This window comes from Schistocerca nitens, chromosome 1 (genome assembly GCF_023898315.1).
Source record: "Schistocerca nitens isolate TAMUIC-IGC-003100 chromosome 1, iqSchNite1.1, whole genome shotgun sequence".
Classification (NCBI taxonomy): Eukaryota; Metazoa; Arthropoda; class Insecta; order Orthoptera; family Acrididae; genus Schistocerca; species Schistocerca nitens.
This window is the reverse complement of record NC_064614.1, coordinates 509,719,336-509,742,288: the sequence shown is the minus strand read 5'-3', so window position 1 is coordinate 509,742,288 and position 22,953 is coordinate 509,719,336. Positions and strand designations below refer to the sequence as shown.

The following is a 22,953-nucleotide window of genomic DNA, read 5'->3' as shown; positions in this document are numbered from 1 at the left end:
GAAGAGGAGGTGGGTCCCACTGTGACGGAGGACGGAACTGTTCCAGGCAGGGTTCTATTTGGATAGTGTCTTGGGGAGTTGGATCATTAGGGGTAGGATTAGGAGCATTTTTCTTCGTGGCAAAGTGATACTTCCAGCAGAGAGTACGAGTGTAGGACAGTAAATCTTTGACGAGGGCTGTTTGGTTGAATCTGGGAGTGGGGCTGAAGGTGAGGCCTTTGGATAGGACAGAGGTTTCGGGTTGGGAGAGAGGTTTGGAGGAAAGGTTAACTACTGAATTAGGGTGTTGTGGTACCAGATTGTGTTGATTGGAATTTTGAGGTTTTGGAGGGAGTGGAGCTGGAAGTGGGAGATTGAGTAGATGGGAGAGACTGGGTTTGTGTGCAATGAGAGGTGGTTGAGGTTTGCTGGAAAGGTTGTGAAGGGTGAGTGAGTTGCCTTTCCGGAGGTGGGAAACCAGGAGATTGGATAGTTTTTTGAGGTGAAGGGTGGCATGCTGTTCTAATTTGCGTTTGGCCTGTAGGAGGATGCTCTGAATAGCCGGTGTGGATGTGGGAGAGGAAAGATTGAGGACTTTTATTAAGGATAGGAGTTGACGGGTGTGTTCATTGGCTGAGTTGATGTGTAGGTGAAGGATTAGGTGGGTGAGGGCAATGGATTGTTCAGTTGGGAACTGGTATAGGGACTGATGGAAAGAAGGGTTGCAGCCAGAGATGGGAACTTTAAGTGTGAGGCCTTTGGGGGTTGTGCCAAATGTCAGACAAGCCTGAGAAAATAAAATATGCGAGCGTAATCTGGTTAGGGTGAAGGCATGTTTGCGGAGGGAATGTAAATAAAACTTAATGGGGTCGTTGTGGGGGTGTTGTGAGGGTGACATGGTATTAGAAGGTGGAAAGTGTAACATGAGGTTGAAATGAAAATGAAAGATAAAAATATATGGGGAGAGATAAAGGTGAACTAGAAAGCAACTGGAGATCTGGTATGGAAAAAGGCGAAAAAGTGTTGGTTAAGTTGATCCTGTGGTGAACTTGGGTTGGTAGACAGCGATGTGCATAAAGGTTAGGTGGTTGTGTTGCCGCTAAAACACGTTAAAGGCCGGAGAAATTTGGGAAAATTTCGATGAGGCAACAGTTTGTTGCGAAAGCTTGAATTCTGTGTGTATGTTTGTGTGTCTGTCGACCTGCCAGCACTTTCATTTGGTAAGTCACAAATATATATATATATAAAAACAAAGATGATGTGACTTACCAAATGAAAGTGCTGGCAGGTCGACAGGATATATGTGTGTGTGCGAGTGTATACCCGTCCTTTTTTCCCCCTAAGGTAAGTCTTTCCACTCCCGGGATTGGAATGACTCCTTACCCTCGCCCTTAAAACCCACATCCTTTCGTCTTTCCCTCTCCTTCCCTCTTTCCTGATGAGGCAACAGTTTGTTGCGAAAGCTTGAATTTTGTGTGTATGTTTGTGTTTGTTTGTGTGTCTGTCGACCTGCCAGCACTTTCATTTGGTAAGTCACATCATCTTTGTTTTTTGATATATTTTTCCTACGTGGAATGTTTCCCTCTATTTTTATATATATATATATATCCTACATCAGTTCAATTGTTTATTAGAGTACCATGTAAAAATTTGAAGTAAACCGATCAAGAACTTTTCGAGATTTTTGCTAATAACATTTCCTCTTTATATAGTATACATAGCATACATATACTTACATACCATACACATTAAAAATGTGTAGCCTATGTCTGTCAAAATGTTTATTAGAGTATTCTTTAAAAATATTAAGTAAATTGGTCAACAACCTTTGGAGGTATTTGCTAATAACATTAAGCAATGGCTTGTCTTTATCTAGTAGTATAGGTATATAGAGGGGTCCAGAAAAATGTAGACACTTTTTGATAGTCAATATTAATGGAACAAAATGACATACCATTACTGGATGCCATGATGGTTTCTCATTATTAAGTGTAGCTGCCATCTGTCAACAAACTTTATTTTTCAAGGTCTCCTATAGGTAGAAGTCAAGAGATGTAAGGTCTGGAGACTGTGGTGGGTATTCAACAGCTCCTTTTCGACCTATCCATTGTCCAGGCAGAGTTTCATCCAAGTAGGCTCTAACATCTCTGTGGTAGTGAGGTAGAATGCCATCTTGTTGTAGGTAAAATCTTCCATTTTCCAATACCTCTTGGATGGCAGGTAAAATTGATGTTTGCAGAATATGAAGATACAGCTCAATAGTTACAGTACTTTCAAAGAAGTGTGGGCCAATCAAATTGCTCAATGACAGACCACATGACACATTAACACCCAGTAGATTAACATGTTTTTCCACATGAATGTGAGGATTTTCATGAGCCCGGTACATGCAGTTGTGGCAGTTTACAGTGTCGTTCAGTTTGAATTGTGCCTCCTGCAAACCATTCATCCTTGTGAAGCATGCCTCGCAATACTCCATCCTTTGTTCATAGCATGCAGTGACCTTGGAATATAGGCTTTCCATTTTACAGCCTTCAGAATTCATCCTACACTTCGTTGGCTTACCCCACTTTCATCTGCACGCTGCTTCCCAGATTTTTGAGGTGACCTAATAAAATGTTGAAACACAGCAGCACTGGGAGCTGGACTTGTTGATATTTTTGGTCAGCCAGACCTTTCTTTATGCACATCCTGGTCAGTACTGACAGCTTCAAATTTATCCCAAACTTGAGTTCCATAAACATTACACCATTGCCATTTATCTCCACCATGGTTTCGTACTTCCAGTACCACTTCAGCATGACCTTGCATTACTCAAATGACCGTCTTACTTCATTCATTGATGCACTGTCATCTGCTGGAAAATGCACCAAGATCTGTTGAGAAAACAATGGACTTTGCTACCATGCAAAATTGCAATGATATGTCATCTTCTTCCAAAGATATTAAGTATTAAAGAGTGTCTACATTTTTCTGCATCCCTCTGTAGATATTTATGTAGTCTATGTCAATCCAAATGTTTATCAGAGTAACAAGTGAAAATTTTGAAGTAAATTGGTCAAGGACTTTCAAAGATTTCTGTCCACCCAAATGTTTATTAGAGTAATGTGTAAAAATCTGATGTAAATTAACCAGTAGCTTTTCAAAATTTTGGTAACAATGTTACACTACGACTTGTCTTTATAAAGTAGTATAGATGACTCCATCATCCTTGGCACAACTGAAGAACTGAAGGACTTAGGTAGGAAAAAACACAAACAACACCTAGCAAAACTTGCTTATCTCCACTATATAAATGGGAGTTACTACAGTGTTATTTCAGTATTTCAGGAACAATCTTTTAAGGTAACTAAAGAGGTCACTGCTGTTTGCACACTTAATGTTGACCTGTTTGTGATCGATGGAAGTCAGCTGATTTTGTGCTGCTCTGGAATGTTTACCTTTTTTGACAACCTTAGTGATGTAACAATATTATGCACTAAAGCCATTGTTATTCTAGTGCTGATTCATATGTCATGTTTTCCATAGTGATTATTAATAATATTTATAAAAATCAGTGAAGGAGCTGTATCTGGTTCTCACCATCAACTTTCATGTCACTTTTATGACATATTAATCTGTTATAAGTTTGTGTCTTTTACAACTTATAAGTTGCCTGCTCTGGGAGAAGGAGCCAGTGTGCTATGAGACAATCATGAGCTTCTGCTTCCAGCATCCTCACTCAAGGACCAAGTAAAAGTGTGCCATCAGTACCAAGTCAGTACAAGAGTTTGGGACTTTGGCTGAAATACCATTGTGGCCAGTTTGGGACTTTGGCTGAAATACCATTGTGGCCAGAAGAGTTATTGATCTTCAGTGACTTAATGAGTTGTGTAGTCTCTCCAACAGATAATTTGGAAATGATGTCTGGTGGAGAAGTATGCACTGCCTGTCTAAGCAAGTCTAAAGGATATGCTGTTAATGGTCTGTTTGTTGCCCCTGTCTATTCAGCTACTGTTGGGAAAAATTCATTGACTTTAGTAGACAGTGATTTGAAGTCAATATCATCTATCACACACCTACTATCTTCAGGGAGTTGAATATTATTCACCTTACTGAGTTTATTTGTTTCATGCATAGTAGTGCTTTAAATTGCTTTTGCTTTGTTCTTGATATTTCAAGATTTTTGTACATAGTATATATTTTTACCTTGTTAAAGACATGGTCAAGATTTTTGTAATAGTGCTTGTAGTGCCATGTAATTCTTCATTTGAGCTGGATTTCTGCATTAAATAGAGCTCTCTCTTCTTGGTACAAGATACGATATTTGCCACACTTTCTCTCAGACTCCACTATAATTGTTTCTGACCTGTTGTAAAGGAAAACTAGATCTCTCTCAGATTGGTTTATGTGGATAACGGCGAGCTTTCAGGCATTCAATCAAGCTGTTGATTCAATTTTTGTTCAAAATATTCCAAAGACCAATCCAGACAGCTTCTTTTCAGTTGGTGTGCACTGTATTGTTTTATGTACTCACTACCTGGACTCCAACTAAATGCATGACATTGTGGGTCACAGCATGATGACTGGGTTGGTTATTGAAATGTTGGACACAAAAATTGAATCAAAAAGTCATTTGAACACCCAGAAGCACATCATTATGAAAATTAGATTTATAGTATTGTGAGAATATTTTCAGGAAATAAATAAATTTGTTATTTTTGTGTATCATTGGTGAATTATTGCTCATTTTACTATCCTGTATATTCTCCTTGAATAAATAAGCATTTACAATTTGATTTTTTTTTTTTGCCCATTGTTAATTTAAGACAGGTAGAAGCATTCGGAAAAGCATATCTTTTATGCCATGTTGACAATGACGCCTTGTCACTGAACTGCCTGATATTTGGGATACTTCCTTTTAGCTAGTTTGTCATTCACAAAAGACTGCAGACAATCATAGTACACAGCCTAAATGACTGTAAATTTGGTCACTCCTTAACCAAACATAGTATATGAACATTAGTCATTGTTCAACTTCTGGGAGGCAGGTACTACCGGGAGCACAGACCTTCCTACCAGCGGCCACTATGGAACATACCTCTTAGCCACTTGTCTCTCAGGGCAATGTGTTGTCACTAACAGCTAATTTTGATGAGGTCTACAACCTCTTCTACCCGATGCACACCTGAAAATTCTTCTACTGGAGACATGGTTCCAGCCAAGCACCTACCAGGACTTGTTTCTCTCTCCAGCTTTATAGTTCTAAGACTTGATCACATAATCCATAATGAGGGAATTGTAGGGGTGTTCTCTTTTCTGTGTCTCAGTCATTGATTTTACATTATTACAAGTGTGAGAAAGACAAATAAATAATAAAATTATACCACGCAAAATTTTATTTTGAGAATCAAGGACAGAGGAAAGCAGCTAAAAATATCAGCATCTGAACCTTGCCATGAATGCAGTGTGGGAACACCACATTAACATCACATTCAGTTATTGCATCATTTCAATAAACATATTACTGGTAAGGGGCACCTTGACATCGACAAAAGCAAGAAGTTGGAGCTCCTGCTTTTGTGATAGTGAATAGGATACCTCTCTGTAGACATACAAAAATTGATGTTTTTTTTTAAAAAAAAAACAAATAGACAATAACAATCATACACAAAATGACACTCTCTATATGTAGAATTCTTTGGAATCTGTTTGGGCAACAAGTTTTTAAGGGATGCAACCTGTAGATTAACTAATGACAAAGCAAATGTCAGCATCTTTTTTTTTTCAGTTAGAAGGATCTGCCATTGAAGAAAAAAAATGCCAGCTTACTTTTCATATTTTGTACCTTGTTTCCTTATGGCATTATCTTCTGAGGCATGGAACGTAAAGTGAAATGAAATACTAAATCTTTAATGAAATACTAAATCTTATAATAACAATTGCAGATAACTGTTAAAATCATTTTCAGTTGAACTGAGATATACACAACCACAATACAAGACACAAGAATATTTCTTGTCCAAAATTCCAAGTATAGTTCTATACCATGGTCCAAAAGTCTCTCACAAGTTCCCATTTTGACACAGAGTAAGAAACTGAGAAATTATATAAATTTCAAAGAAAATTTAAGAAAAAAGAAACTAATAGCCACTTCTACAAGCCTGATTATCTAAATTCAAGGATTTAAGAATCCTGTTGCATGCAAGACAAATAGCAATCATTTTAGTCAGGACTCTATTCTTATTATTATTATTGTTCTTTGACAAACATCAGTGGCATCATATAGGTGTTTAGCTAGCAGTAGGAGATAAGCTTACTGAGGAGGCAGCAATAATTTTCTAAGTAGAAGCTTTACTGCTAATTAACTCTGTGAAATTTAGCCTGAGTAAGCACAAATAATTTCCAGCAGTTTAACAGTAGTTAGCTATCAGTGTGGTTTCTAACAGCTGCCACACTCTAGAGCTTGACCATTCCAGATCCTTGAAAGTTTCCTTCATTTCAGATTCTGCAGAACACAGTGAATAAGTAAAAGAATGACTTCCATTCAATAAGTCCTTCACGCAGATATCTCTGTGAGAAGTTATGGCAAGTTCTGCACACTAAGTAAATTGTTAAAAGTCAGGAGGGGCCATATATTTCACCTTCTCTTTTACTGCTAGACACCCTGTGTACCCTGTTCAATTTCTTATCTGTTTTGGCAATGATGATTTAACTGAAGAGTAATAGGGAAGTGAGAGTCTATAGGAGATAAACGATGGAGTATGACTAATGGATTAGACTCAAGAGTATTTCTCTTGTTGCCTGTAATAGGTACCATAATCATTTGTTATTTCTTTAAAGATAATATCAAGGTAATAAGCTGTCATGAAAAAGTTCTGGGACACAACCATGTTATATTGTAATTGAATGACTTTTACAGTGGACAGCTTCATTATACCGTAAGTGAGTATGTCTACTGTGTTTTAGTATTGTTCAGAAATGAGAGACTGATGATACAAGAATCAGACTGTTCCACCAGAATTATCTATTGGTGCTTACAGGACCTACAGGCAGAAGTAGCTGAGTCAACAGCATACAAGAGGACCCATAGTGATACAAAAGAATAAATACCTCAGACTGGTGAGGAAAAAAACAAGTTATTTTAAAGGAGGTCAATAACTTACAATTTTAATAGTCACCGTATAGTCAAATGAGAAAAGATTCGTAGCAATATATACTGACGATAGTATGATTCTCTTAATGAGAGACTGACAATACAAGAAAGAGAGGAAATTACTTATTATTGTTTTAGAAACGTTCACTTAAAATACCATAGTTTTACTATGTGTCAAGTTGTATGCAACACATGCTCAGTTTTAAGGATTTTTGTAGCACAAAACATATGAAATGAAGGCTTATGACATGAAAAAAATGATATCTGTATTAGGTTCATGAATGCTTACAAATAAATATCTTGAAGTTTGAGCAGTGTATGCAGATGAGATAAAAACATTAACAAATTTTCAAGGCATTCCCCATGCTGTAAAGTGGTGAGTGTCCAAGAGGTAAAGGCAGTGCATTAACAACAGGAAATGAGCATATTCAGCCCTGAAACATTACACAGAAATGTTAATGTGAACGTACAGTAGATGTCCCGATTGTTAACTTCATTCAGTTCGATGATCCACAGCCCCTGACACTGTGTTGGACTCAGGAACATAGTACAACCTGTTGAATGAAGATGCAATGTTTTAATTTGCTGGAACAGGTTGCCCTAGGTTAGAAGTAGAGATACATGAATATTTTGGTGTATGCTTCTAGTGCCTCTGGAGTTAAAATTATAAGGTACATACTGTATTATTGTTAAAACTGAATAAATTACTGGAACCACTTTTCAACTAATGATACTTGGGAGCCCTCTTCCAGCACTCACAAATGACAATGAACACATGGCCAGAGCAGCTCTGTTGGCAACCTGTTGTTCTTTGTTTCTTCATTTGCGTATCAGACATCCAAAGTGGGTGCATTGCTAAATTGTTGCTTTAAGCTGTCCTTTATGTTTTAATTAAGGAATCCAAAATGGATGATAAATGCGAAAAACTTGTAGTGACTATGGATCAGAAATTACATGCTGTAATGCAACTAGATTCTTGGGAAGCAGTCAAAACTATTGCTGTGGAGTTAGGGGTAGGAAAATGTGTTGTTGGAAATTGGAAGAAAAAATTAGTGGAAACTTAAAAGTGGTGTGCCACCCAAGCTAGAGGAAGTGGAGCAAAAATAAGGAGGACAATGTTGAAAGCTGAGCATAAAACAGTTGAGGAAACTTCATTCTTGTGACATGAACATTTATGAGGAAAATGTTTGCCTATTATTGGGCTGAGTTTTCAGGAAAAAGCATTGCTATTTCAGTAGCAAATAGAAGGAGAAGTTTCAGAACTTATTGCCAGTGATGGATGGTTGGATTGGTGGAAAAAATTGTTTGAAGTTAATTCATTAGGAGCGAATTTCTAACAAGCAGTTGTACAGTTGTGATGAGAGTGGTTCTTATTACAGATTGCTCCCTTTAAAAGTACTTGCTTCAGAAACAGAAGCTGTGACACCCTTATATAAGAAGAATAAGAAACAACATACTGTACTGGCTTGCAGTAGCACAACTGGCTACCATAAGTTTAGGCTTACATAAATAGGAAAATCATAGAAATGTAGAGCTTTCAAAAACCTAAAAAAATCAGGAATCACTGCTCCTACATTACACTCATCAAATGAAAGCATGGATGAATTCAGAAATATTTAAAACCTGATTCCAGACTGAATTCGTACCAGCTGCAGAGAAAGATTTGAAAGACACCAATTTACCGAGGAAAACTCTGTTGTTCCTTGATGATGTGCCTTCGCATCCTGCCGGTGATGAACTCACACACGGATATATCTAAGCGTGATTTTTATCACCAAATGTGACCACTCTTGTCAGCCAATGAACCCAGGCATCCTTAAAACACTATAAGAAGAAGTATCACAACTGTTTTCTCAGTTTGTTGATACCTATGATTGATAAAAATGAGGACTGTGCAACCATTTTGAGGACAATTGACTTCTAGATGCCATAAAGTGGTTGGCCAAAATGTGGGAAGAGATTCCAAACATAACACTTGAAAGGTCTTGCAAAATTCTTTTAGATCACAAATGTAGGAATTTTAACGTGAATCCATGTGGGAAACTGAAGTCAAAGATGGAAATGATGTCGTTTCATTGATCAAAAATGCACTGGGCTGTGAGTTGTTGATGCACAGGACGTCACAGAATGGGTGGCAAATGATGAAATTGATGGACTCACTAGCAACAATACTGTGGAATTGATGACACTGGGCGAAGTAAAACAAAAGGAATAGGCAAACTTCGATGGTACGAGAAATCTCATCCCACATTCAGAAGGGCTTAGGATGACTGAGGCAGCACTGCAGTACATTCATGAGTGGGAGGAAGCAACATCAGCTGAAATCATCTATTTGCATAAGTGGAGGGATATTGCAGCATGGAAGAGGGCTAAATGAGGGAAACAGTCATCTGTTACAGATTTTTTCAAAACCTCAGACTTGTAAATTTCATCTCCTTTTTAGGCCTGGCTTATCACGTGTGTAATCAAACATTCATACTTTACACTGCAGACCATTTTATGTTTCCTATAATAATTTTTGAAGGGTATGGTAAGTGCATAACAAACACTTATAACTAGAATTTATTATATAAGTAGTCAGAACATTTTAATAAAATGGGTTTTGGTATATAAAAAAAGGATGTTTTGTATGGTATGGCTGTGGTTGGCATAGAAAATTTATGGAACTCCAGCCTATCAAGCTTGGCCTTCTGCCACATCAGGCTGGATAGTTGAGGGTCTACTGGACTTAGAATTTCACTTCCGTAAATTAAACAATACCCAGCAATTCTGTCTCCTTTTAAGTTTACTGTTCTCTCACGTGACTTTTCCTTATTATATAACTGAATTGTAATTATTTTCTTTCAATATCAATCCAACAGTCTCCCATAAAACCACATCTTAGAGGGCTTTAATCAGTTCATTTCTATCTTCCTGGTAGTTCATATTTCATACATAAACAGGGCTGTGCTCCAAACATAGCTTTTCACTAATCTTTCTCTGGTCTCTGTGTTTACATTTTTGGACATGAGAAGCTGTTTATTTTTGCAGAAATCCCTTCTACTCTGTGTAGTCTGTGCCAACATATCCTTCTTTATCAGTTATACTTCTGAAAGAGTGAAAGTCGTCCACATCTTCAAAAGTCTCTTGTAGTAGTTTAGCATTTAAGCATCAAGCATGTTCACCCACTATGTGGACTATTATCTTAGTTTTCTTTTTGTTGATTCATACATTACAGCTATCAGCTATCACATGTTCCATTGCTTAATCCACCTGACCTAGTTCTGTTCACTTTCAGCAACCACTGCTACATCTTCAGCAAATCATATAATGTTGATTTTCTGTTTGTAATAAACAGCTTTCACATTGAGATAGCCCTTTATCTCCTTCACTGCCTCTATTGTACACGAATTAAATGTAGTCAAGAAAATGGGCTAAAATTGTTAGACATCTTACAGTTTAATTTGCAAAATATATGGTCTTTGGTGCGTGAAATCAACAACCACAAAAGTAACAAAAATCAGTAACAAACATCTCTGAATTGAAAGACATTCAATAAAATCCCATGAGCTAAAAAGACTAAAATTTTAGGTTTTGTTCAGTGTATGAAAATTTCATCTACTATCATACTTCACAGATAATAATTATTCTGTAACTTTTAGTTTTTATGTACCTCCTTAAGCCATCCCAGTTAAGTTGACATAATACATTAACAATGAACTCCTAAATCTGTCCTAACTCTACTGTTTTTTCCCTTCACTTCTATTTTTCACTTCTATTGAAATTTTCTACTGCCCATCAGAGGTTTGTTAAGTAATTTATCACTATTTAATTTATTTCACATTTGATTTATTTCTGCTGGCAGCAGCCTTTAATTCCAGAGTTACTTGTTTCTGAATTATGAGGCACATTTTTTAAGTAAGTACCATTCTGAAATTAAAAAAAAAAAGATGTGCTAAGATATTTCAATAATTTTATTTTTACATGAAATTCTGTACCTTAATCTACTTTTATACATAATTTCCATCAATACTGTGGCACTTATCATAATGATGTACCAGTTTCTGAATACTCTCCTCACAGAAGTCTGTCACCTAACTTGTTAACCACTGCATCACCACTGTTTCGACTTCAGCATCATCTTGAAGATGCTGACCGCCCAGGTGTTTCTTCAAGTGCAGGAACAGATGGTAGTCACTGGGCGCAAGATCGGGGCTGTACAGAGGATGACCTAGAGTTTCCCATCGAAAAGATGTGATGAGATCTCTGGTCTGATTCGCCACATGTGAACGGGCATTGTCTTGCAGCAAAACAATGCCCTTGCACAACTTCCATGTATTGTTGCTTTGATTCTGGTGTGACGTAGGCCACCCATGTTTCATCGCCCGTAACAATTTGGCTTAAGAAATCATCAGCATTGTTGTGGTACCACTCAAGGAAAGTCAATGCACTGTCTAAATGTTTGATTTTGTGCACATCCGTCAACATTTTCGGTATCCAACGTGCGCACAATTTTCAGTAATTCAAGTGCTCGGTCACAATGCCATACAAAACACTATGAGAAACATTAGGAAAGTCATCCCGCAAGGAGGAAATTGTAAAACATCTGTTTCCTCTCTCCTTATTGTCCACTTCCAGCACCAAGCTTTCATTAAAGACCGAAGGACGCCCACTCCGTTGCAGCCACCTTTAAATGCTCTCACCCACTCTCCTACCATTCCATCACTCATAATGTTTTCTCCATAAACTGCACAGATCTCATGATGAATATCGATCGCTTTTAGGCCTTTAGCACTAAAAAATCTTATAACAGCCCGTACTTCACAGTCGGCGGGACTCACGATTATTGGAGGCATCTTAAACACTCAATACACAATGTAAACAAGGAAGAATCAGACTGTAATGGCGTCAGTGCATAGATTAAGGTACAGGCTTTCATGTAAAAATAAAATTATTGAGATATCTTAGCACGTCTTTTTTTAATTTCAAAACGGTACTTACTTAAAAAACACGCCTTGTATTTTAATCAGTATAAGTCTTTCCATCGATCATTCACTGAAGCATTCAGAAAACTGCAGTATAAAGCCTGATGACAGTAATTTGGGTCATCCCTGAATAACCTCAAGTTTAGGAATAACTGACCTTTGTCTGACTCCTTGAAGATAGGGAAAGGTTGTAAAGCAAATATCCCCAAAGACATCCACTATGGGATATACTTGTAAGCTGCTTATCACTGTCACCAATGTGCAGTCGGTAACAGCTCATTGATGAATTTAATAACCTTTCCCACCAGATGAACTTCCAAAAAATTCTTTTGTTCAAGATTTGGATCAAACTAAGCATCCTTTCAGCCTATATTCATCTCTTTCATTATATGCTCCTATGGCTTGAGTGTGTAACTCATTTGGTGGTTGTGTGTTCACTCTGATTTACAAACACAGACATTAACCATATAGGATGTTAATGGTGAAACGTTGGGAAAAAAGTATGTAATCAAAACATTTGAAAACCGAGCGAGGTGGCGCAGTGGCTAGCACACTGGACTCGCATTCGGTTCAATCCCACGTCTGACCATCCTGATTTAGGTTTTCCATGATTTACCTAAATCGCACCAGGCAAATGCCGGGATGGTTCCTTTGAAAGGGGACGGCCGACTTCCTTCCCCATCCTTCCCTAATCCGATGAGACCGATGACCTCGCTGTTTGGTCTCCTCCCCCAAACAACCCAACCCCAAGACATTTGAATTACAGTAATGTATTAGCCACCCAAATTCTTCCACTCAGTTTTGTCTATGCTCATTTTTCCACTTTCTAATAAAAGTTCAGCTCCTTTCCCCTTGTTTATTTCACTCAACAAAAAAGTGATGTGTGCAAGATGTTCGCTCAATCAAACAAAGGCAAAATGATCCACAACAGCTTAGAAGTTCAGAAATCATTGTCTGGAAGATCATTTTCTTCGGATACCTCATTTTACTTATTTCCTTTGCTATCACTCATAGATACTCATAACGGAGAATTAATGTAAGTTTCCATTCAATATGAGATTTTTACATCCTGTAGCATGTGACTTGCCATTGCTAAGTTAATGTGAAAAAACAATGAATGTCTTCACTCTAATTATGTTCCACATCTGCTCATTGGTATTGTTAGATAAACTTATACTGTCATTATTAAACTTTTATTATTATTATTATTATTAGATAACTTAATTTTATAATATTATGCATTTGGTTCACTTATTTTTCACCAAAGATAAGGCATTACAATTGACATATTGCAACACTTGAAACTTCTGCATAATTTATTTTTAATTTAACAACCAGTTTCAGTGTGAGACCATTTTCTAGCAAACATTTTTGTTAACAGTATGTGTTACATAAGTGTATATCACAAAGCAAATGTCAAAATATAATATTCATAAGTAATGTTTTATAGGTGCTCAGAATGTCACTTACACATAATTGTGTAATTTATTAAAGCTGTGGAACACAAACAACTTTTTCTTTAAAGTAGCATTCATGATTGATTCTTCAGTTATATCTCAAACAATTTTTGTTGCTGGTGAAAGCAAACCTTTGCAGTGTGTTCCTTCTAGACATTTAAAGAGGATCAGCTGTTTACCATCAGCTCATTACACTTATTAAGAACATATTTTACATCTTTGTTCTTGGCTTTGTTTCTACTCAATCAAAGTATCTCCAATCAGCAAGTTTGAAACATTTTCTTCTACAATATAAGAGTTTTAAAGCTTATGACAAAAGGAAGCCCAACATAAGTGGTTCAAAAAAATTTCCATTATCTGACAAAAAGTGTTAGAACTGACATATTATTCAATTCTGTGATGAATGAAGCAGCAGAATTGTATGAACATAGCGGACAGCGCCAGAGTCGCTGCACTGTGCACTTATCATGTGGAATGCTGACGGGAAATTCAATCCGAGTCACGCGCCGTGGTGTGTACACAGCCACCGGCTACAAAAAGCAGTCTGAGACTGGCCAGTTGTGAACATGTATCGCTCTCGACACAGTGATGACGGGTTACCAGACGCGCATAATGCATTGTCGCACCGTCTATATTAATAAAGGGTAAAACTAAGTTTTCCATGTTCCACATTCTGCACTACCCGGAACTACTGCCCACACATCCCATCCTAACAGCAAATGGACGCAATAACACTTTACTCGGCCGTCCAAAAGACCCCGTTAGAAAAGTGGTGCCAGGTGTGGGATTATTTCTGGAAAACCTACAGTCATGAAAAGTGCAGCGATGTGTAAACTTAACATTGGAGCACCTTCACGACAACACAGCAAGCAGCAGCAGCCAACGACATTATCCGACAACACGGGGACATCCAGTGCTGGAATTCAGGTTAGTCTACTCAGATTGGCTTAAAACGAAAGGCAGTGATGGATATTAAATTTTTCTGTATTTGAATGACCGGCATAGACTGCATTCAAAATGGTAGATGCAAATGCGAGTAACATGGTCGATATCCAAACCGTTATAGAAGAACTACGAAGAGAGATTCAACAATTAAAAGCAGATAAAAGCGAGCGTAGCCTCTCAGTTGATTTGTCACATGACGGCACTTCTGTTCCAATAAAGAATTTTTCACTGTTGCCACCTGTACCAGTGTTCAGTGGAAAACCTGAGGAAGATGTGAAAGTATTTTTTCGGAAACTCGAAGGCGCAGCAGCTCTGTTGGGTTCGTGGACTGATTCAGATAAGCTAGCAGTTGCTAAATTGAGAATCCATGGAGCTGCACAAGATTTCATTAGTGCAGAGCTGATTTGCGTGAAAACAGAAGTTTACAATGATTTTAAAACAGTAGTGCTACAGAGGTTCAAATGCAAAAATGCAATCAGATTCTACCGTGAGCAACTTCATAGTTTGCGCATGTGGCGTGACGAATCTATCGAGCAATTCGCTGATAGAATCCGAAATATAAATGCTCAGACTTATGAGCTTGTAGAGGACGAAAATGAGAACCAGATCAAGCTTTTTGAAGCCGATCAGAGAGCTCTTGACACATTCATCTATGGGTTGTATGGGGAAGAAGTAAACAAAGCAGTCAGACTCGCACACTGTAAAACATTTCAAGAAGCAGTAGGAGCAGCTGTTGGTTTTGTCGAAGCATTGAGATGCCCAAATGACATGCAAAAAGAAGAACGTTGCATGTTCAACTCAAATGTGGAATCTTACTGATGCAATAGGCTTGGTCACAAGCACAAGGACTGTAAAGAGAACAGGACCTGCCACAACTGTGTGATACAGGCTCACGTAGCGAGGAACTGTCACAACAAGAAGAAACCAAATGTGAGCAGCAGACAACTCAGCAGATCTTTAAATGAGTGCGGGGACGTATGTGCCACCACAGCGTCCGCCCCTTGCCTGAGGCAGTCATTCCTGTTAGTGCAGCTGAAAATCAATTTGATAATGACTTCATGATAGGTGCTGTTTATCGTGGAAAAAATATTAAATTATTGATTGACACAGGAGCACAGACCTCATTGATGTGGTGTTCTATAGACAAAGGGACAAGCTGAGACTGCCAATGTTTAATGTGCAGGGGCTGAACAGTGGGAAACTATGTAACTATGGAGAAATTGACATAGAATTGTGCATAGGCCAGGACATATACACAGCAACGGTGCAAGTGGTTTCTGATAATGAAACACACTATGATGGTGTACTTGGATTTGATTTCTTATCCGCTAATGGGGCAGAGATATTTGTCGCAGAAGGAAGGATCAGACTAGGTCACAACGATTACAACCTGGAAAATCATTCTTCATGTCCCACTCAAAGGAGCCGAAATTCTGACATCGAGGGACCAATCACCCCGACCGACGCATCAGTTGGAAGCCTCCAAGTCGAAGTACAAATTACTCAGCCACAGCAGGTTCCTCAGGGAACAGGAAAGACAATCCTTGTTGAAGTAAAGTTTCCACTGATCAGAAAAGGAGCTCTTTTGTTGACTGGAAGGTCAGAAAATTGTGAATTATTGGACACAATGCATCGTTATGTTGCCCGAAGTATAGGCGTAGCTACAATGGTGAGGCCGAACGTGGCGAGAGTCCCAGTAACAATAACGAATATGAGCAATACAGATGTCATTTTGCCATGAGGAATGAAGGTTGCTGAAGTGTCCAGCACAAGTAAAGATGATGTAATACCGATTCCAAACAAAGCAGCAGATGTAGCAGTCACGAAAACAGATTCTTGTATTGATATTGAAACATTGAAACAAGGAGCTGAAAATGAAATCGAATTAAAGAACAAAATTTGGAAGAAAATTCAACATTTGTCAGCTGATGATCAGAAGATTTTAGCACCTGTTCTGTTAGAGTACTCAGATCTTTTCAGAGAATGGTCAAATTTACCTGTTACTCACTTAGTTCAGCATCGCATACACCCTGGAAATGCAGCACCAATCACGCAGAAGCCTTACTGAATTCCATTCAGTCAAAGAGAAAGAACAACTAGAGGCCAGAATTATTAAACCAAGAGATCCTGCTGATCCACCATGGTCATCACCAGTGGTCCTAGTAAAGAAGAAATCTGTTTTGGACGAACCACAGTTCCGATTTTGCGTTGATTACCGAGCTTTAAATGCTGTTACCACATCAGACATTTACCCGTTACCAAACTTGGTAGAAACCCTGGACTATTTGAGCAGATGTCGCATATTCTCAGCCTGTGATCTAACTAGTGGATATCACCAATTAACAGTGCATCCAGAAGATTAAGCAAAAACTTCATTTGTAACTGCAACAGGAGTGTACAAATACCTCCGTATGCCCTTTGGACTATGTAAAGCCCCAGCTACCTTCCAATGCCTAATGGATTCTGTTTTACGTGGGCTCACCCCAACACAAGCTCTTGTATACCTTGACGATGTGATAATTTTTGGTGAAAACATGAAGCAACACACTGAGAGACATCAAGCAGTATTTGAGCATATCAGAAGTGTGAACTTGTCTTTATCGATAGATAAATGTCACTTTGCACAAAGTGAAGTGAAGTACCTTGGACACGTTGTAACCAGTGAAGGTGTCCGCCCTGATCCAAAATTAATCGAAGCTGTCAAAACTTTTCCTGAACCACAAACAGTCAAAGAACTACAATCATTTTTGGGTTTATTGAATTTCTATTGCCGCTTCATAGCCCATTATGCAGATATCGCAAGGCCAATGACACAGTTACTTAAAAAAGAGCCACATTCAATTGGTCAATAGAATGCAAAAATGCAATGGAAAAACTGAAAACTGCTCTAACCACAGCTCCAGTTTTGACCTATCCAGATTTCAGTAAGCCCTTCGTCCTCTCCACAGATGCTTCAAGTTTTGTAGTTGGTGCTATTTTGTCCCAAAAATTTGATGGTCAAGAATGTCCAGTATCATTTGCTTCCCGGCAATTAAATAAGGTGGAATGTAACTACACTACCACTGAACAGGAACTATGTGCTCTGGTCTTTGGTATCAAACAAAACAGATGTTTCTTAACAGGAAGAGAATTCACTGTAATCATAGACCATGCCGCACTTACATCGCTGTTGAGCTTAAAGGATCCCAGTTTGAGACTAACAAGATGGGCATTAGAACTGATCGCTTACCAATTCACAGTTATCCATCGTCCTGGGAAACAACATGTGAATGCTCATGCGGTAAGTCGTAAGGTTCGTGTTTGTGTCACCATAAGCTGTAAGGAGGAATTAAAAGCAGCCCAAGAAGAAGATCCACAATGTGAAATATGGAAAAATGATCAACAGTTCGTTGAAATAGATGGATTGCTGTACAAAGTTACTAACAAAGGGAATCGCCTAGTTATTCCAGGAAGCATGAGAGAGCAAATCCTAACTGAACAACATGATTCCTTACTATCAGGACACTGCGGTAAAAAGGCAACTAATATCAAAGTAGCTGAAAAGTATTGGTGGCCAAGTCGTAAGGCTGACGCATTTGAGTTTGTCTCACAATGTGATTCCTGCAACAGACGGAATGATTCGGGAAGAACTAAGGCACCATTACAAGAACTGCTGGAGACTAGTGAAACTTTTGAAAGAATTGGGTTAGATGTCATTTCTCCAGATATCTTATGATGGTACCAATACCTGATCAAAGTGCTGAAACCATAGCTAAAGTTTTTGTGAAGGAATGGATTCTAAAGTTTGGATCTCCATTAAGCATTATCAGTGACCAAGGGACGAATTTTATGAGTGATTTACTTAAACAAATATGTAAGCTGATGCAAATAATGCAGTTGAGAACCACACCAGCACACCCTGAAGGCAATGGTCACGTCGAGAGAGTACACAGAACCATCATTAAAATACTGCTTAGCCACTACGTAAGCAGCAAACACGATAATTGGGACGTCTGTCTTCCATATGTTGTAAATGCCTACAATGCTAAAATGCACTCATCAGCGGGCATCAGTCCCTATGAAATTGTATATGGACAGAAGATGCGTTCACCCTTGGACTTTGCACGGTTGACAGCTGGAATCAGCAGTGAACACATAAGGGAGTTAGCTTGCAAACTGAAGCACGGAAGGGAGTGAAACAGCGGAATCATCAGTCCTTCCTTCAGCAAGCCAAGCAACATGATTGCCAAGCAGTCGTGCCGCAGTATCGAGTGGGAGACTTTGTCTACCTGAGCAATGTAGTGTTAAAGAAGTCGCAGGTCAAAAAGTTTAATAAGTTTTGGAAGGGACCATACCCAATATTGGAGGTGGTGTCACCTGTCACTCTAAAGCTCCAACTGCCTTTTCGTTCAGTTGTCGTCGATGTCAACCGTGTAAAGCCCTACCTGGGTAGATTCTTTTCGTTTGGTTGTCGTCCATGTCAACCGTGTAAAGCCCTACCTGGGTAGATTCCCTGTAGCAACGCAGGACGACGACAAGGACCAACTGAGGGGCAGACCAGCTGCTCCAAAATCCAGGAGCCGAGCACTGTGAGTTCACAGTCCATAGTCCATACTTCGAGCCCGAGGCGTCACCGCCGCCAACCCAGCGATCCGGCCCAAGGTGCACTTACAACTTCCGTAAGCATGTGTAGTGTGAGTGAATGCAAGGTGTGTTGCATTTAGTCGAGTGCATATGTGAATGTGATGTGCAACATAAAATCGCAGCTATTGCGTCAGGTGCTCAAGTGTAAATAATATCTGTTCCACAGGTCACCAAAGATGCATATTTCTTCTTATTCATTGTTTAATTCTAGTGTGTAGAACTTATTAACCATGTTTACTGTAATTCCATTTTTTGTTATGTTAGTGTGTTCCATTAATGTTGTAGATGCAGTATCACAGAATGCAGGTGTGTTATTTGAACCACAATCAGACATGGTAGACTCAACACACAGTGCTACAACTGTGATGAAATATAATTTGTCTGAGATTCATCAACAATTTGATTCTGTTAAAAAACAAATTGATTTGATCCGTTCAATTAAGAATAATGATATAGTCTTGGAAACTGGAACCTCTTGGTATAACACCTGGATTGCTGCAAAAATGCAAGTAGAATCCACTTTCCCTAGCTATGAGCAAGAGATTAACTGTTTCTTAAAACTCTTGCCATGTAAAAGCTTGATTAGGCACAAACGTGCCTGGTTTGAATTTGGAGGTCAAGTTCTTCGTACTGTATTTGGTACGTTAACTAGCCAAGATCTATTGGATATAAAGGATAAAATACTAGCTCTAGAGCAGCAGTATAACACAAATTCAATTAACCTTTCTAATGAAATAATTGTGTTAAGAAATATGCAGAAGACCGTTACTAACCACACATTGTTTATTGAACAAATTGTGAAAGAGTTCATTACACATTTGAACAGAATTCGTGGTGAAATGAATGCAACCGTCCGTGAATTATATGCAATTCTTCAAGCTGAGTGTGCACATTTAGATTTAAACACCCTACTGTTAAGAATTACTGACAGTTTATCAAACGCTAAATTTGATGCTCTCAATTTAAGAATAGCCTTAGAAAGTAGTTCAAACAATTGCTTGAATAGTGTTTTATTGCATCCAGACCAATTTCTACAAATGTTGCTGTTGATTGAATGTAAGCTAGATGCATCATCTACCATGATTTACCCTGTCAATTCCTACAATTTATATGCTTATTACAGATTAACTACCACATATTCTTTAATGATTGAAGATCAATTAACTGTAATTGTTTCTATACTGATTGCCAAATCCAAGCATAATTTTGAAATGTATAAAATTCATACTTACCATGTGAAATGGAACCAAGTAGGTATTCACGCAATGTATCAGCTAAAGATAGAAAATATTTTGTATCCCTGAATGAACATGATGTTCATAAGTGTAAACGTTGTCATAAGCTAATTTGCCCAGAGACAGCAGTATTCTTAGATACTAGAGTGTACAGTTGTGAGAAAGATTTGTTTATGAACAATCTGCCTCACGGTGATTGCCCTAGGATTTTAATGCATCTTCATCAACCATTCCTTAAAAGATATTCTGAAGGTATAATATATTTGTTTAACTTGCCTCTCGAAATCACATTTACCTGTAAAACATCTGACACACCTGGACTACCTTTCACATTCAAATTAACTGGCAGCGGATTAATTCTGAATGTTACGCACTGTGATTTATCGTGTGATCTGTTTAAAATGCCTTCAGTATTACCAACCAACTTTCATGCAGATACAAAATTCCCTTTAACAAGGATGTTACCTGTTTATTACAATGAACCATACTTACTGACCTATACAAATCATTCTCTGTTCATCTTACCCGAGGATGACAATGTAATTGCAGATATCCATGAAATTGTAATAAATACTAATAATGAGTTAAATTTCTTAGAAGTAGCAACTAAAATTAAGTCTATTGAATCTTCCAATAATGCTAACCCAATTTGATTGTCAGTTTTGTGTTTTTTGTGCTTTTATTGATGTCTCTTGTATGTACAGCCTATGTAATATATGAAATTGTTGTCCTGAAAACCCGCTCATCAATGCCCATCATCACTGTGTCTGCAAACAGAATAAATGTTGAAGTGTCCCCCAACGCTGCCATTGGTGAGACAAACGCATGACGCCCAGGAGGTTGTCTCGAGCAACCTTCGGTAGCTCATTTTCATGAAGGAGGGTGATTGTAATGGCAGAATTGTACGGCCGTAGTGGATAGCACCAGAGTCGCCGCGCTGTGTGCTTATCACGCGGAATGCTGACAGGAAATGCAATCCGAGTCGTGCGCCGTGGCGTGTACACAGCTACCAGCTACGAAGAGCAGTCTGAGACCGGCCAGTTGCGAACATGTATCGCCCTCGCCACAGTGATGATGGGTTACCAGATGTGCATAATGCATTGTTGCACCATCTATATTAATAAAGGGTAAAACTAAGTTTTCCGTGTTCCACATTCTGCACTACCCGGAACTACCACCCACGCATTCCATCCTAACAGCAAATGGACGCAATAACATTTTCCTCGGCCATCCAAAAGATCCCGTTATATTCCCTTATCTGACAAAAAGTGTTAGAACTGACATATTATTCAACTCTGTGATAAATAAAGCAGATTACAAAAGATTTGGCTAGAACTGAAGTAAAGGAAAAAAGAAATCTTTTTGTGGAAAGGATGAGCTGTTTCATTGGCAGCTCATTCAAATGCTTTGGAAGTAATGAGATAAGTAGAGTATAATAATATCCTGATGTGTCATTGCCAAAGAGACTGACTGGCCTCCATGGTTGCTGTAAATAAAAAATTGAAACACAGGGAAACTCTCTCCAATGGAAACTGAGAAGAGAAAAAGGGATTAGAAATGGAACAATGTTGTGCCAATCATCAGCTTGGCACATCAAAAATGGGTGATTCTTCATCAACCAGTAAAAGCTGTGATACTGCTGGTGAAAGCAGATTGATCTTTCATTGTTAAACAAATATCAACAACAGCAGTAATTGTAGCAGGATCAACACTTCCAACAAGTCTAAGTATTTTTCACTTTTTTACTATTCGTCTTTTTAAAATTGTTGATAGGGTGCAAGATCAGTGAGAGAAACAGGGTTTGCATATAAATGGCTGCACCAAAAATTTTGGGGCATCTTACTGAAAACCTGGAAATAAATTATATTTCTTTTCAGAGCCTAGGAAAAACATTTCAAGAAGCATTATACACTGATCTGAGGCACAAATTTAACCTTAATGGGAGCCAATGACTGCACTGGAGTAGAAAGCTGGTCCTAACACTCACAGGCTTGAAGGGATTGACAGACTGACAGTGATAATAACTTTTCAAGACAAAGAGCAATTAACAGGAGGAGTCCCTGAAATCTCAACATTATCAGGAGCAGAGCAAGTCAGGTTTGTCTGCCAACCAGAGAAGAAGTGGGGTGTTATCAACAAAATTTAGGCACTATGTTGCGACATGACAATGTGGTAACATAGCTTCCTGTTGAACACTAGAAATAATGTAACTGTGACCTGTTGTACCCCTTTTGCTAACAACACATTTTTGAGTGTTTTAAGGATATGTTTCAAGCTCAGTGTGATAGTGTAACTTCTGATTCAGGCATTTTAAAAATAGTTAGAGAAACTTGCACGAAACTCAACAAAAAGATCTTTATGAGTGGTTGCAAAGAAATGCTTGATGACTGTTATAGCATTCTTGGATTTCTTGAAAGCCATGTTTCTACAAAGAAACTATCAAGAATTTTTGGAATTAACTGTCAGAATTCTGAAGCAGAGGATAGTGTTTCTCATGCCAGAAGCTATAAGTCATGATAGGTGGATGACACAGGCAGTGACTTCCGAGATCAGTTTGAGTTATCTCTTTGGGAGGAGGACTCTTTAAGAAGAATGTGTATTTTTCTTGCTCCAAT

At 38.4% G+C, this 22,953-nt stretch overlaps 1 protein-coding gene across 8 annotated transcripts in view; it reads right to left on the bottom strand.

The window, feature by feature from the left end:
- Positions 1-22,953, bottom strand: part of LOC126253109 (putative thiamine transporter SLC35F3) — a 708,458-nt gene that overhangs the window by 21,014 nt on the left and 664,491 nt on the right. For 4 of the 8 annotated variants that reach the window (XM_049954222.1, XM_049954231.1, XM_049954240.1 and 1 more), the window contains one exon: positions 7,585-7,668. The exons of the other annotated variants lie outside the window; for them this stretch is intronic. In XM_049954222.1, coding sequence (XP_049810179.1) covers positions 7,585-7,668 — 84 coding nt within the window. The remainder of the gene's footprint in view (positions 1-7,584; positions 7,669-22,953) is intronic. 8 annotated transcript variants of the gene reach the window in all.